The 17,483-nt window shown below is 36.8% G+C and overlaps 2 protein-coding genes across 2 annotated transcripts; one reads left to right on the top strand and one right to left on the bottom strand.

The window, feature by feature from the left end:
• Positions 1-805: 805 nt before the first annotated feature.
• Positions 806-3,746, top strand: LOC121809141. The gene is made up of 4 exons (XM_042209682.1): positions 806-845; positions 1,101-1,387; positions 2,989-3,109; positions 3,177-3,746. The coding sequence occupies exons 1-4, from the start codon at positions 806-808 to the stop codon at positions 3,473-3,475; spliced, it is 747 nt and encodes a 248-aa protein (XP_042065616.1). The 3' UTR covers positions 3,476-3,746.
• A 131-nt stretch (positions 3,747-3,877) lies between these two features.
• LOC121808025 (pre-mRNA-processing protein 40A-like) lies at positions 3,878-16,651 on the bottom strand. The gene is made up of 29 exons (XM_042208364.1): positions 16,526-16,651; positions 16,310-16,368; positions 16,009-16,077; positions 15,617-15,898; positions 15,338-15,532; positions 14,622-14,695; positions 14,283-14,352; positions 12,204-12,256; positions 12,012-12,069; positions 11,602-11,939; positions 11,444-11,516; positions 11,027-11,125; positions 10,884-10,952; positions 10,730-10,807; positions 10,553-10,639; positions 10,037-10,071; positions 9,845-9,950; positions 9,135-9,215; positions 8,976-9,068; positions 8,742-8,795; positions 8,547-8,663; positions 8,299-8,397; positions 7,440-7,487; positions 7,261-7,353; positions 5,776-5,883; positions 5,593-5,657; positions 5,397-5,499; positions 4,378-4,686; positions 3,878-4,273 (listed from the first exon to the last, which is right to left on the bottom strand). Exons 2-29 carry the CDS (start codon positions 16,340-16,342, stop codon positions 4,139-4,141), a joined length of 3,024 nt encoding a protein of 1,007 aa, XP_042064298.1. The 5' UTR covers positions 16,343-16,368; positions 16,526-16,651; the 3' UTR covers positions 3,878-4,138.
• Between the last annotated feature and the right edge of the window lie 832 nt (positions 16,652-17,483).

Genomic DNA, 17,483 nt, shown 5'->3' with positions numbered 1-17,483 from the left:
GAGTATGAGTTCGGCATGACCAAAGAGTTCGGATGAGTTCGGCATTACCAAAGAGTTCGGCCTCAGCCTACAGCTCGGTAAAAGCCAACCAATCAAGCTCTGCTCTCAGGTCGGCATCAAGCTCTACTCTCAGATCGGCAACCAAAGCAGTTCGGTCTCAGTATTCGACCGAACAAGGAGTTAGTGGACCCATGCAGGATTTCCACAACTTCCAACACACCCACTACCACGTGGCGTCAACTCAGGCCACGATCTTAGGCCATGACCTACACGACATCCACGACCTAGAGTGATGATGTAAGCCACGATCTTAGTTCAATGTATAAATAGAACTTAGATCTGGTAGAAAAGGGTTAGAATCTCTCTAGAGAAATAATCATATCGCAAGTCTGTGTTGTAAGCTGTAATTCGCAGATCAAGCAATACAAACCTGCCCCCATTTCTCCCCGTGGACGTAGATTTACCTCTGTAAATCGAACCACGTAAAATTCTCTGTGTCGTAATTTATTTTTACGAGCATTCATCATCATCAAAAATTCGCCGATTCATCAACATGCATGCAGAATTGGGATTGGGAGCTATATGAAATTAATGCCGTCTTAATTACTTCTTCTTGTGAAGATTGTTAGGTGAAACCTATATATAGTTGAGCTGATTTTTGCAGTTTCACTGTTCATTTATCTCGTATGCTACTATATTAAAGCTATATCTAGCTAGCTTGATAATTACTTACATAATACTCCTAATTAATAACTAAAGAGGCACATTAAAAAAGAAATCTTGGTCTGTTGAAATTTAGAGATGAATGAGTCCCCTACCACAGCAGACAGATTTGGAATTCTATAGTAAGTCTTATACACAAATTGACATATGTTTGTCACATTTAATGAATATCCAAAAATGTATCTTGTCAAGGCCCATCCCTCCAAATTTGAATCTTTTGGCATCACTATCTAACTCCATCCTCCTTGTATTCATCAACCAACTACAATCATCTTCTTATCTCTTTATTTGTTCTTCAAAAATGGTTCCATTTCTCTCAAATTGTAGCTAAATGAAATAGTAGCATTTTCCATTGACCATGCCTAAATTGCTTGCAGATTTTCTCCAAGAGCAGCAAGAGCCATTTGCCTTACAAGTTTACCTTGTCGAAAGAGGCCTTACCTTTCACAATTCTGCTAAATATGTGGCGCCAAACTGCTCATACTTTGTTCGAGCTGCATTCAGCCGCCTCGTCATGGCTAATGCCAATGGGGGCCGGAGAAATTTCCTTAGCGCGAAGAAGGAGAGCGCCTCTTGCTCGGAATCTGATGCCGGTGGCTCACATTGTTCCGAGTCAGCTATTAGACTGTTCGTTAAATGTGGGAATTGCTTCTTCGATAGAGAGGTACGAGCAATCTTATTTTATACTACTACATAAATCATTGTGTAAATAATACTATAGGGTATGAAGGTCGGCAATATCACTATTGATGAGTTATTTGAAATTCAAGCACACTATTATTCATCATAAACATATTGTGAAATTCCATTTGTAATATATATGGGATATGATCAATTGCTAACTAATTAGCAATCCAAAATTAAGACCAATTTTTAATCATTAGATTAGGAGATCGAGTGGTTGATATAATGTCAAGTAAATTATATTTTAAATTTAAATAATTATTAAATAAAATTAAAAGGTATTAATGTCAATTCTCTCTTATTAAAATTATCCCAAAACTATAAATTTACGTAACTCACTCGATTTAAATTATTTTTTGCAAAAAATATATCAATTTAAAGGTAATTTTATAAGGATTCTAACGAGATTTCAATTGCATATGTTCCGACGACGTTCGGATGATGGAATTTGATGATTTTTATTTCCGTTTTCTTATATGTTGATAAGCATATTTTTATCAAATACATAAAAAATCTCAATATAATGTATGTAAAATCTCAATATAATTCATGTAAAATCTCAACATAATGCATGTAAAATCTCAATAAAATTGTGTTGATATTTTCGTGTACTTGTGTTGAAATACTCATGTCATTGTGTTGATATTTGTAATACACTATGTTGATATAAAAAAGCATGAAAATTATGTTATGGTAATAGAATGACGATCTTACCCTTTTGTTGATATTTTGTCTACTATTTATTGAAATTTGTAAGATTTAATCTCATCCACTCATTTTGAAATCTAATAGCAGAAAATTAGTCTTGATTTTAAATTATGATGCTATAAGCAATAGAAGATAATCCTGCATGAATTAACTTACATGTAAATTTATTCACATCATATGGAGTACCAACTTTTTTAATCTTGATGAGTGGAGAACTTTTTTTAGTTTGACCTATGAATGTAGTCATCGGACTTTCTCCCTAGCTAGTGAGTAATGACTCAATTCTTTTTTTGAACTTCGTCAGGCGCAAATATACATTCAATTTTTTCTCGCTCCACTTTAGTCGACTATGATTTAATTATCAAGTATTTATTTTTCATGAATTTTGTCTCTTAATATTTGTGATTATTAGATCCATCTCGCGGTAACACATGAATTAGCGAATAAAGTCACAATATATGCTATCCATTACTTCTATTTTCTTGTATTAGTTCAATGTTTTCTCACGTAAAGATCATAACCACCTAGGATGAGTTGGTAAATAAAGTCACAGTATGTGCTACCCATTTCCTTCTATTTTCTTATATACATCCAGTAATTTTAGTGATTTTGTTGACTTTTATTAATGTTCTTTTTTTGAACTAATGCTCTATATACTCCATCTGTATTGTTTAATTTTTTGTATAAACTTTATTCTTTTTGACTTTCCACTTCTTTCTCTTTCTTATTATATTCTCTGCTTTAGTTCGTTTAGACTTTTCATTTTCTCATCTTCGTAACTTGTCCTTTTGCAATGTCGTGAGAAGAAATGCGCTTCGCAACTGATTTTGAATGAGGCAAAAGTATATGGTTACTAATGAAGCTCCAACACAGGTTGAAGATGCAGACACAAATTCCAAATCGAGAGCTGAGGAAGAAGACAGCAAGCAGCAACTGAGTCCAGTCTCCGTCTTGAGAGAAACAGATTTAGATCAAGATTCACCAATTTATTACAGTAAGATGTCATTCTTAAAAAAATCTCAAATTTATAATCAAGAACTAATGGCTCAATCTTTCGACAGAGCAATGCAGCATCAAAACCTTAAGCTCAACAACACAATGCAAATTGAAGCAACCACAACTTTATGTTGTCAGAAAATCAAGAGGACCAGAGCGATGCAACAAATACATTATAAACAAGATGGCATTGGACCAAATAGTGCGGCAAGAATTGATAGAAAAGAACAAGGAAAAAGGAGAGAATGCTGTTGTTGAGCAGCAAAAATGGGAGATTTCCATGGAGATTGAGAACGATATACTTGAAAATGTTATACAAGATATTGTAATAACATGGCCGGATTGGAAGTATTTCGTGGCATAAATTTCGTGATGTCAAAGTTAAGAATTTAAATAATGCAATTACTTATGTTTCGAGCGCATCGAGCAAAGAATGAAATCCAGAAAAATATACAAATACTAAGAAAGAATATTTAACTTAAACTTCGTCAGCCTCAAAATCAATAAAAAAACATAAGCAACATATAAATGGTAGGAGTATATCTTCAGTGACTGCGTCAAATATATACACAATCAAGGAAGCTTAGTATAAACTCCACCCATTTAAACCGACCTCCCCTTCTAAGAGTGAGATGAGACCAGTCATCGTTTCCTAACCCGACTCTGAAAAACGATGCAGTGAAGCTTCGGTTGGAAGGTGAAGCTGATAAAACACAAACACTACCTACTACGAGACCCTAAAAACTAGCTCAATAATTCATCATGCTTTAGACATAGAATAGGGGAATATATTTTCATCGCAAATCTCGAAGTGTATTGGCTAACAAAAAGCATATTAATAGACACAAACTAAAACTACCCCAGAGGTTAAAAATCCTGAAACAAAAGAAATTTGGAAACAGGGGATATTCAGGTATGGGGTAAGCATATAGAAACAAGCGTTACCATGTTAGTGGTGTTCTCAATACCGTAGCTTTAGTGATGTGACAAAAACTACTAGCCCGATGAACAAAATGGACAAAAGTGTCTATTGGATCTCCCCATCCTCACCCAATTCGCCATCTTCCAGCTCCTCGTCGCCACTCCGTTTCGATCCATCACGGTGATCTTTTCTGTGTCTTTTATGCCGGCTTTCGCTGTCTGATTCGGGTGAATATGCATGCTAAAGGATAGATAGAATAACAAGTGTATCAGATTATTGCATTGATACGCCATTCAAATACAGAGGTGAATATGCCTGCTGAAGGGTCAAGGTGATTGTTTTACCTTTCTTGACTTTCTACGGTCACTGCCATGCCTGCGGGACTTCTTTGTCTCCTCTTTATCTGAACTCACATCATCAGCCGTGCTCTGGTGCCGCTTCCTATGCTTCTTCTCTTTCTCCTTTTCCCGTTTTCTGTCATCTTTGTATCCATGAGATTCCACAGAATCCATATTTTCAGTAGTCTCTTCATCCTTTCTTGAATTATCTTTCCCCTTCTCCTTTTCTCTGTCACAGTCCCTATCTTTATCTTTCTCCTTTCTTTCTTTATCTTTTCTCTTGTCTTTCTCCTCCCGCTCTTTCTCCTTTTTCGTCTGCAAAGAAGCATATATGGGAAACATTTAGTGGGAATCCATTAAAGTGGTCGATTAATTAGTTGAAAATCCCAGACAATATTCCAGCTAAATTCCCTGCGAACAATTTTTATATCAGACTCAGTATGTTCGGCACTACATTATCAGCAACAGTACAGTACAAATCATGATTTTGAAATGATTCCACTACTTATGTGGAAGGTATCATTTATACCAGCTATATGTATTTACTCCCACTAGATGTGGAAGGCGCTCTACAATTTAGACACAATGCCGGATCACGCAAGTACTTCGATAAAAAGCACATCGCAAGACAACTAAATGACATTTAAAGTTTAAACCAATCTGGGACGTGCTGAAACATAGACTGGCTTCCGTTAACAAATGGAACAGGCCAGCAAAATCTAAAGGATGTCATTTGACAAACGCTCATATAATTGAGATTATTATGGTGACATTTGTACAACATATAGATAGATAGAAGGTTTACCATCAGCATCTATCCATTCCCAGATGTAACAAGAGAACCCAAGGAAAAATCAACAGGATGCCAAGGAATAGTTGCTATTATATATGCAATTACTCCCCAAAGTTCAGTTTAATTACTGATCAAAAATATTTCCAGCAGGTACATAAATTTTAGTTTAAGTAATCTGCAATTAGAATAATTTAAGCAAGATGAACTCGTGTTGTATCTAGATTTTAATTACCTTTTCTTCCTCTCGCTTTCGCTCCTTTTCCTTCATTTTCTCTTGTAAACGAGAGATATATTCATCAAATACTTCTCTGCAGAGGTCTTCTTCTCCCATGGACCTAGAGAACACATAACAAAATCAGATGGAGGAAAATAATTAGTATTCCTAAAAACCGATCAAGGCATTTCCTAACCAATTGAAAAAAGTATACCTGTACTCTGAGCTTTCCTCAATCAGTGATTTACATTCCTCCCACGTAGATAGCACATTTAATTCCTAAGATGAAGTAAATAAATGTAAGAATAAGCTAAATTATGAAAAATTACAGGGACAAGAGTAGATGGAAGTTGGAATAAAGTATAATTCCTTCCACCATCAAGCACATCTCCAATACCTTTATGGTGCTCAATTTATCAGTTAAATCTTTGGCTAGACGTTTACGTTTCTTAACCTCTTTCTCTTCTTTCTCTTTAGCTCGATCAATAAGATCTTTGTATACTAGCTGCAATATCACATGGACGCAATTAGAAATCTCAAATGATATGCAAAGTTGACAGCTAGCTTCAAATGTCCAAGTAAATTCAAAATATCAAAAGTTCAGATAAGGTTGGCACATGGAGAAATAAGCAATCTAAACTTGAAGAACCTAAACTTCTTGAAGAGAACAAGATTTTGCCTACTAAAAACCACATTTTTTTAATTTCAGAGCTCCCATATCATGAGTAAAATAGACAGACAAGCAGACACCACTCATACACAAACAACAGTAGGGAGGCATTGAGTAATACTCCCTCTGTCCAATAACAAAATGCACTAGTCCCTGGGCACGGATTTTAAGTAATCCAACATTGTTTGTAATGTGAGTGGAGAAAGATCCCACTTTAGGGGTATTTGTTAAGATTGTAAAAATGAATTGTAATAGTAAATTAGTAAGGTATTATTGTACTCCCTCCGCCCCGCCATAAGCGATTTAAGAAATTGATATTTAAAGTGTTAGGTGGAGAGAGTAAAATATGAGATAAAAAAAAAGTAGAGTGAAGAGAGAATAAAGTAGGTGAGAGAATAAAGAGAGAGAATATGTATTATTTTTTGCTAAAAAGGGAATGATCCACTGATTGGTGGGACATCCTAAAAAGGAAAGTGACTCGCTTATGGTGGGAAGGAGGGAGTAACAATTTGTGGTGGGGTAGTGTGCAAAAAAGGGGGCAAAATGAAATGTCCATGTGTTTATGGGACAAAAGAAAAAGTGTGCATGTTATTACGGGACAGAGGGAGTGTATTGGTAGTAGCCATTGTGGCTGAATCAATTAGAAGTTAGGATAAGGATGATTAAAAATTCAGGTCTCACATTCTGTAGTATTAGAAATGGGTCACTCACCCCTTAAAAGGCCTTATAAGGGGAAGGGTTATCCACACTTATATAGATTAGATGGGATCTTCACCAAGTCGATGTGGATGTGGGACAGAATTTAGAGAATTTTAACACGCCTCCTCACGTGTGGGCCGGAAAGGACATCGGTCTTCCATCACGTGGGTAGGCAATGCAAGAGATAAAAGAACCATCATCGATGTGGGCCGGAAAGGACATCGGTCTTCCACTTGTGAGGTAGATAAGAGATAAAGAGAAAACCATTATCGACTTGGGCCCACTCTAATACCATATTAGAAATGGGCCACTCACCCCTTAAAAGGCCTTATAAGGGGGAGGGTTATCCACACTTATATAGATTAGATGGGATCTTCACCAAGTCGATGTGGGACAGAATTTAGAGAATTTGAACATATAGCAAACACAATGAGACAATCGAGTTTAACTATCAATGGTAGAAAATGACTGAAACCTTTTGTTAAGGAAAATGAGTAGTGAAAACACTAATACCTGCAAATTAATGTCAGATATGGAGGACAAAACAGTATTATCTCCAAAAGAAGACTTAAAGTCTTCAAATGTCCATGTTGAAGCAACTGTAATCTAAAATTGAGAATAAGCAATAGGTTAAGGTTACTATCAACACATTAATAGGCTGAAAGGAGGTAACAGAAGTCCCACAATTCTACCTTTTCCTGCTTCAAAACATCCTTTACTTGGGTTTTGTCTTCATCATACTGCACACAAGTAAAAGGCACCAGCAGAATACAAGGGGTCGTTAGCCATCAAAAGAAGGATAGCCAATAGTGAGAGAAAGAAGAATATAAAGTGTTTACTCAAGCAATATATGCTGAATTAATATATAAATACCTAATAAAAATTATTAGTTGCTCAATTGAAATATATGCGAGTATAATTAGAATTTCATTGCATAGCATCAAACATTAAAGATTAACACACACATGCATATGCATAGAATGATAGCTGCCAACCTTCCGTCTGAACCAATTGTCAGCACCGCCAATGTTTAGCACCACTCACAAAAAGAATTATGCTAATCGGGGCAACACATAAGTTTAGCTCACAAAAGTTTCTTACGGAAGGTGGATGGCATATATATTCTCTTGTAAACGCAATCATGAGAAACCACAAAAAGGAGAAAAAATCTCATAATGCAGTAGTATTGCTTGAGTAGAACAAAATATGTCTACCAATGAATGAATCAAACTAAAAGAATATAGAATTTATCTAGGAAAATTTGCATTACATTAGAGAAACTGGCACTTGAACTTGTAACATACTAGAAAGTTAGAAAATAAATATAAGAATAATAACAAGTGATATAGAATACAGATGAGATATAAGCACATAAGTCATGCAACATACAGAAATTACAATAATTTATTACGGATCCCGGTAACAGTTCAATAAACAACAGGAAGATAGAATAGAAAGTCCTTCCAAATCCATACTAAAGAACTGTAGGTCCCATGGCCACTCAATTAACTACACAACTAGTTGTAGCCTAGTGACAATAGGTATAAGTACCTTTTTCTCCAATTCTTCTGTTAGATCCTCAAACAAATCTTTGGGGGTGGAACCAGTAGTGTTTGATGCAACTGCCTCATAAGCCTCAGAATCCTTGACCTTTATAGATAATGGTAACATAAACATAAAAAACAAGAATACAAAACATAGTACTAGTAAATAAACATAAAAATAAACAGAAACAGACTAATCGATTCTTGAAAAAAGGTGCTAATATGTATGAATAGGAATGAAGACAATATGTGTACTTTCTGACAATAATCCCGCCAGGAAGTTTTTGCTGTAATAGTGCCAGCAGCAATATGCTCCTCCAACATCATACGAAATGCATCACGGTTTTTACGCTCAGCTCTTCTAAGTTGTTCCTTGAGATGCAAAAAATTATCAGAATCAAAGCAAACATGAGTAGAAAAGATTGAAAAGAAGCATATACATAGAAATACCTTTTGTATCTTCTTCTGCTCTTCCTCCTCCTTCTCCAAATCACGAATATAATCCTGCAAAAGTAACATGCATAGGCAGTAATTATTAATATGGTTGTAGGTTCAGATGCAGGACATGTTTGAAAAACTAATTTTGGAGTACTTGATTAAAAGGGAAAGTGCTTGCAGGCATATTATGGAGACAATAAGGACCCCCTTACATAGAATGATGCCTTATTATCAATCATAACTCACCTGGAAGATGTCGAGCCGATCTATTTTATCTAGGCGGGTACACCGCTCATCATCTTCCAGAAGATCTTGAACCTTCCGCCACTGGCTATCCACCTGACGCAAAAAATAATACTTTAATATGTTAGAAAGGTGAAAAGCTCAATAACGACGCAAAGGCACCTTGATATAATCACATGATTCCAGAAATTGCCTAAATTCCAGCCTGTTTCGACGGGCCTTCTCCTGAGCCTTTGCCTTCTCCTGGAAGATATAGCCACACACATAAATATGGAACTCACGCTCAAGGCCGTTGCAGATGGACTGTCATTGCAGCTTATGTAACATGTGATAAAAGTTGACTAAAACCACACACAACTCAACAGTACAGCTTGCCTTTTATAAATTGATTCTTAGATTCTTAGATATTGAAGAAGTAGGCAGCATGTAGATTGTGTTTTGCAGAACTCAACTCATGCAAGTTATATCAGATATCTGATCAACATTACATCCTCTAAAGTGTATTATCCATACTGAAAACCTAATCTCAATTCTCAAATATAAAGACCACGAGAATACTTCCATAGAAATTCATGATTCATCGCACAGAACAAGAGCTGTCTCTCAATCGCTGATCGAACTCATATTCTTATATTCATAAATTTATAATTCATAAATTACATAAAGGTGAAGAGCAGTATTTAGCCTGATATTCATACATATCCCGGTCGCTGTCTCTAATACCTACCATCCAGCAATAATTTTACATTGGTGTCAACAGTGTCTTCCCTTCTATATTCTAAAATATTACTTCAATATTTGAAGAGATAATAGGATGTAAGCTTCTAGAAGATGTTTCAACACTGAAAAGGACAATAAGATCTATTGCGTACCTTTTTCTGAAGGTCCACAAGATAGTTCCTAAATAGATCCTCGCGATCCACTTCTAGGTCAACAGCCTTGAACCGTGTATCATCTTCAAACATTGTCACTGCTTTGCTGGTTATGGTTATATGGTACAAGAAGTTAGACCAAAGAATTCTTGAATAAAATCAGAGCAAGAAAAAAATAGAATTGTGAATAACCTCCATCGTGTGGATGATGTGAGTTCTTCGGACTCCTGAGTCAAATTAAAAAAACAATAAATAAGTCTCATATAATATAATCCCCCTCCGTCCCACTCTAAGTGGAGCATTTCTAATTTGGCACGGGATTTTATGTAGTGTTGTTTTGTGAGTAAAGTGAAGAGAATAAAGTAAGAGAGAGAGAGTATATAGAGTGATGTTTCTATATTCAGAAATGTGTCATTAGAGTGGGACAATTCCAAATAGGAAAATGTGTCACTTAGAGTGGGACGGAGGGAGTATACTGTAAACCAAAAACAGCAATATACTCAAACAGAAACATGATGTCCATGGGCGAGGCATGTAGAAATATAGAATGATAGAATTAGAAACCAAAGCAAGAACCAAGTGTTATATTCTGAAGATGCAAAAGAAATTGTTCCAAGCCAAGTAGCCAACATGTGTAAGATTATAAAAAGATACATGCTCAAAATCATACAATAATGGAGAAATGTAGAATAAATCTTTAATACTTACTTCCAACATTTTCATAAACTCCTCCTTTGCTTTTCTTTGCCTGAGACGTCTCTCCTCGGCCTCTATCTTTTTCCTTTGCATTAAGTACTATAAAACAATGCAAAACAAATTACACTAAATAAATTATACCTACAACATGCAGGAAGAAGTGAGTAAATTATTCACACGAGCAATTACCTCATTGAATGCTTGCTTTCTTTCACCAAGCGTTTTTAGAGCACCATATCTTTTGTCATTAATTATCACCCTCATAGCCTAATACAGCATTGTATATCAACATATAACAAGTTCAAAGAAATTATAGAAGAACAAAGCAGACAATTCAATCCACCTGGTCCCAGATCCAATCTGCCTCCACATTTGCAGACTCTAGTAGTGCTTTAAAAGCATGTTTCGCCTCCTGGACAGGCAATTATCATAAATACCTGTATAATGGTAGTGGTAAGAATTGATGAAGCATTATAAAGTAAGTACCTGCTTGGTGGCATATACGACAGGTTCATCATCTACTGTTTTCTCTTCAATCGGTGCCACATTTGTTTTAGCTGCAACAGCAATTTCTTTTTTCTCTTCCTGAAAAATGGACGGAAAAACAATTACAGGTACTTTTTGCTAAATAATAAGTATACCAGAAAATTGTATCTCTTATAATCTTATGTCTTCTTCAATAAAAGAAACTTGCATAAACTTGAAGAGGAATGACTACAATTTAAAGACCTTTGTGAGGTAAAATAATACAACAAAAAAGTGGAAAGGGGGGGTTGTGAGAGAAAATGAGTAGTGGTGCAAAGAACGCAAGAGAAATCAATAGAATTAGCGATCTCAACAACTATATAGCACTAGGGTAAGAGAAATGGTTTGCAAATAAATGCCTCAATAAACTAGGCATACCTCTCCATCTCGGACCGAAGCCCCGACCGAGGGACTTGACCCCACTTGTGATGAAGGATTTTCCAAGCTGATCCTGAAACATTTTCAAGCAGAAACCAATAAGGCCTCTAAACACCTGTACAAAGGTCAGCCAAATAGCTTCATACATAGGCCTTAACCTTGAGCTTGACAATTTAACTGGAACATCAGAAGGGGAGGATGACACTGTGTTTCCCACCGACACTCCAGTTGTACTTGCAACAGGTGTCTGCACTACAGGAATGACTCCTGTTTCAGAGGCCATCACATTGGGAGATTTAGCATCAGAAGCAACTGGAGTAGATGGGACGGGACTCGAACCCACTGCAGCTCCTACTGGTGTAGTGGAGCTTGGCAAGTTGTCCGCTGCAAGTGGCTGTTCACCAGAAGCACCACTAACTGTGGGTGGTGCAGAGCTAGCATTCATTTCTGGACGTGATGTCTCAGCAGCAGCTTTTTCAGCCTGTTCACGAGCCAACTGGAAGCACAAGAGCGAGACTTAGTTCAACAGAAGGAAAAGCAATACAAAAGAAATTATTTCCATACAAACCTTCAATTCATCAGGTATCGTCCATTTTGATTGTTTTGTCTCCTTGTTGTAATAATACCTGTGAAGTACCATCGAGATGTGATAACTTTGCATGTATTACAATGACACTGAATACATATTGTAAAGGATATATTCAATTCAGCAAAAAATATTGAAAACTCGTTAAGCCAAAGGGAATCTAGTCAGACTCACTTTCTACCCTCAGGAGTAGTGAATTCCTTCCAAACACTTGATGCATCAGCTCTCTGTCCAAACAGATTTTCTCAATCAGATAGCTTGCCAACCATGTATTAGTTAAAAAGCAGGTAAGAAATATCATTAGAATCTTCTGTTCAAAATGAGGGTTGTTCGTGCATAAAGAAAAGGTAACTTGGGAAATGACATAGTAAAAATACTTAGTAGTAGGGCATAGGATAGGAATCAACCCCTATAAAACCCAAGGCTAGAAGAAACTCCCAACTAAAAGAAACAATGCCGAACGATAGTATTAATTAGTAAAACCAGTGCATTTTAGGAAAATTGAGATAGTCTATAATGTCTTGTGGTTCCTAGTTTTTAAAAAATTAAAAAATGACACATGCGAGGTAAATGAAAATCATTCCCTCATGTCAAATTCAATATTAGTAACCCTTCAATTTACATGCCCATGCATGATATTCACAGCAGAAGCTTTTCTCCATATATTTTCCATGCCCAGGTTCCTATATCTCATCCATATATCAAGGAGAGCAATTGATTTTATAATTCTTCAATTTTTCTTCCCTAGGCAACAAATGTCAAGAGAACTTCTGACAAAACAATGAGGACGGAAAGTTCGCAGCATTTTTTGAACTATTAATACTCATCCTATGATCATCAATCACAACACACTATACAAAAGATCCAACAGCTACACAATCATACAATTCTACCACACCGCCATACTCTCATTCATCATATCAAAGAAAAGCATACAAGGAGTTCTCCTCAAGCAGCTAACACTATCAAAAAACCACCACACTCTTGCCTTGAGATCAATGAAAAAATTATTATTTCCTGTAAGGTCATGAATACTAATAGCCTAATATTAATAGATAAAAATTCTTTAATGTATAACTTTCTAGATTTGAAACCATGGCATGCGTTACACATGTTAATCCAGTTCATTGAACTGGATGACAGATTGACAGTATCTTTTACACCAGGATCTGGATTAAAAATCACCAACCTCATAGTGTTTATTATACTTCACTATGGCAAGAGTAGTATTAAACATTCAACAGTTGGGGATAGATAACATTTGAAATTTTAAATACATCAACTCAAACAAATTTCAAATGAATGAATGATTAAGTATTACTCATTGTAAATGAAAAAAAATGGCCTACATAGCTATTAAATTCTAAAGTTCACGTAGTTGAAGAATCCCAAGTCAGCAAAAGATTTAGTACACTACAGAACTTCTATGGTAGTCAGCTAAAGAAAAACATTCAGAATCAATTCATCAGGCACTAATGTACCGGTCATACATTCAGCCATTAGGTTAAGACCTGGACCTGTAGAGCTCTATGGACGAAAAATGCAGTAATTAGATAAACAGGGTACCACCTGACAGGTATTGCTAAAAAATATATCAATCTATATGAACGTGTAATTAAAAAATTGAAGGAAAAAGAAATATATATCATTGAAGTTATGTTGATATAAAAGATGGATGATAAAAAAGAGCCTAGCATCAAACATAAGTAGAAGTTCTAATTCAATCTACAAAATTTCTCAGTTAATGAGTCAAGCTGTTATAATCAAGACCAAAAGTCATTTAGCAATAAAAAGTATATTCGCACTCCAACTGGAAATCAACAAAGCATATATTCTTCAATCAATATTTGGCAACACCACTCAACCAAACAGGCCTTTTAAATAAGTAATAGACCTTGTACTTTTCAACATAGTTGGGTACTGCTGCAGCCACAGGTCACTATCATGAAAAATTTAAATCCCAACATTACATTTAAATGAAAATAGCAAATTGTTGCCTGCCTTGAGAAAGTGAAACCGTCTTCACATTGAGGACAAAGAGCAGTCGTTATATTCCCCTGACTTGCCATGACATCTACAAACCATTGAAGGACATGCAAATAAACGAGAATACATAAACAAGTCTACAATTTTCAGTGTCCACCACATAGGACACAGTTTGCACGAGATCAGAGCAAAATAATTAATGACTCAGAAATGAGATAAAAAATATCAAGGATCTCTTGGGAATGACAAAACTAGAAATTCACTCACCTCTAGAGGGGTCATCAACTCAAGAGGCTTCTCCCAACTAGACTGCTTTGTAGCCTTGTTGTAATAATACCTGAGCAGATACACATTTGCATATACCAATTAGAGAAATATGGCAGTAAAAAGTGATGAAGCCGCACCCATAAGATACGAAAATGCAGATCCACTAACAATAGAATTAATATTTAACTCTCACAACCCATGAACCCAAAACTAACTTAGGCCTTTTAAAATGTGAAATAGTGGCAGATCAAGCTGCCACAAAAGTCCGACAGAAATGTTTGATAAATTATCAAATCACTGAGAGCAAGTCTCCTTAACAAAATCAAAGAATAAAATTACCTTCTGCCATCAGCAGCATCATATTCTTGCCAATCAGAAGCAGACTGTTGGACAGAACTAGAACCATTAACAGCCTTCAAAAGATAACAGAGTAAGGTTAAACCCATGCCAGGGGTAGCATAAAGGAATAAAGATAAGGATTATGCTAGTTCAAATTGAACAGTCGTCAAGAACTTCCGTGGAAATTTTAAATTGTGCATCAATGGCACTGTGGAAACAGCATTGCAGGCAACTAAAAATTGAAGATGAGAAGGTGAATGAATCCACTACTTGTTAACACCGAAGGTTCTGTTAATCATCACAATATTCATTAGCCTCCAAATTTAGATGCTAGGGACATTAAATATACCCCCTGGCCTCTCCCCCATGGAAAAAATAAGTAATAACCTCCAATGCGTAAACCAAACTATTACAAACTAGAAAATCATGAACAAAAGGTCCAATAACGTATCTAGTTTTCTACAACAAATGCAGAATAGAAAGACCACAGGTGCACAGTGCTCGTACATAGAATATTAAAATTAAAACCATCTGTCATGTGCAACAGTCAATATGAGGTTTTGACTAACTCCTTACTAGCTAAAAACAGTTAGAATGGAAAACTCCAGCTCCTTAATTTATACTATGTGTTTGACGAAAAAGAGGAGAGAGAAAAACAAGAGAAAGGATCCCTTTGAGGGTTTAATGTGAAACAGAAACAAGATAAAGACACTCACTGGTACAGTTGCAGTGGTGGGTAAGGATTCCAAGCTGCCTTGCTGCAGTGGTGCAACAACAGGAGTACCTTGGTTTGAGTGCATCCACGGTTGTGCCCCAGTAGAACCAACAGGCATAGGCATTTGGGAGGAAGGTTGGAACTGGGGTGGCATGTTGATGCCTGTCTGGGGCAAGCCAAACGAAGATGGAGCATACTAGAAGAGGAATAAAATAAATAAGATGAAGACAATATAGTATTCCTGAGACAGATTCAAGAATATATTGGCATATTTTCTTACAGTATGTGATGACAAATATGGAACTCCCTGGCCTGGAGGAGTTGACTGAGGCTGTGCCATGCCTGATGGCAAAGGCATACTTTGAGGATACGAGGATGGAGCAACGTGGCCAGGTTGTGGAGGCCGTGACATAAACTGTTGCATTGGTTGAGAAAATTGAGGTGGTTGACCTTGACCTGGAGGCATCCCCATATTTTGTGGTTGTCCTGATGGATGGAACTGTGAAGTAGTTTGTTGCGGCATAAAATGTTGGCCTTGTGATGCCTGTGCAGCAGGACGGAACTGTAGCATATATACATGTCAATGATGCAACCGCCTTGACATAAGTCTCACACAGAGAAACAATATAACAAAATATTCTTCTTTACTAAATATATAATTGAATTACATACTTGCATAGGATATGGAGGAGCAAAATTCTGAGGAGCCATGGATCCAGACGCAGGATGTGACCAATGTGGCTATTAAAGAAAGCAAGTGTCCAAAGAGATCAATTTCACAAATGAAAGAAAATGAAATTTCAACAACCTCAAAATGAACATAGTAAACAATTCCCAGATTATCTAGTCACACTTCAAAAGGAAATAACTCAACTCCACAACTAGAGAGTCTCCATATCCTAGTGCTAGCCATACAAAACAGCATTACTACAAGGATTTCCCAAATTTAAGAAGAAATGCTGCGGAAGTGTACCTGTGAACCAGATGGAGGCGGGTTACTCGCCATGCCTGCGGCAAGTTAACTTCACAAACCTGCACGCAAGAACTCCTCAGAAAAATTATCCATAATCCATAATCAAATAATGAGCAACTTAATGCATTTGTTAGTGAAACAACAAGTCATCCTAAACTGAACCAAAAATATTCCATCAATCAACGAACGATAATCAACTGGTTTATGTATATTTACCGGAACAAAAACAAATCGACGAGAATAAAACAGTTTCAGATAAAGAAATCTGTTGCCCAGTGAGATATAAACCCTAGGAGCAAATCGGAAAGATTCGATTCAAAGGGCTATCGTGCGAAATGTTCACTGCATTGGGTGACAGAGCTAAATGGGTCGGGCCAAATATACCCAAAATCCGGTCCAACGCCCATACCCGACTCAAGCAAATTTTAGAGCATCCACAACCGTGCTCTTGCCAGCTGCACGGTTGTGGGTCCGGCCCCACTTTTTCTGTCTGCTCTCTGGCAAGAGCACAACACCCACAGCTGTGCTCTTCCGCAAGGACGAGCACAATTAATTTAAAATTCAATTAAACAAAAACATTTCCATAATACTAAAATTCATTAAAAAAACCTAAATAATTACAAATGACAAATAAAATAAAAACGACATAATTAAAATCCTAAAAATTAAAAATTACATAATTAAAATACTAAAAATTAAAAAAACCACTACTCGTTGCCGAATTTCGCCCACATGTGTTTGATTAGGTTTTCTTGTAGCTGAATGTGGGTTCGGGTATCGCGCATTGTGTGCCTTGTCTCGATCCTCTGGCCAACCGTCGTATGCTCACCTCGGCGTGGGGGAGACCTCGCTGTTGAGCTTCCGGCTTCATCCTCGTCGTAGAAGCTAGCCGCTCTCGGCCCTTCGTCGGCTATAATCATGTTGTGTAAGATAATACACGTGAACATGATGTCGGCGATATTATTCACGTCCCACAGTTGAGCCGGGGCCTTCACAATGTTGAATCGGGCTTGAAGGACCCCGAAGGCTCTTTCGACGTCTTTCCGTGCGGACTCTTGACGCTGCGCAAAAAGAACCCGTCTCGGGTCGTGCGGGTTGTTGAGCGTCTTCACGAAAGTCGACCACCTTGGGTAGATACCATCGGCGAGATAGTAACCCATGTGGTATGTAGTTC

The sequence above is a fragment of the Salvia splendens genome, chromosome 6 (assembly GCF_004379255.2).
Source record: "Salvia splendens isolate huo1 chromosome 6, SspV2, whole genome shotgun sequence".
In the NCBI taxonomy this organism is placed as follows: domain Eukaryota; kingdom Viridiplantae; phylum Streptophyta; class Magnoliopsida; order Lamiales; family Lamiaceae; genus Salvia; species Salvia splendens.
The sequence above is the reverse complement of the archived record's forward strand: the minus strand, read 5'-3'. Positions and strand labels throughout refer to the sequence as shown.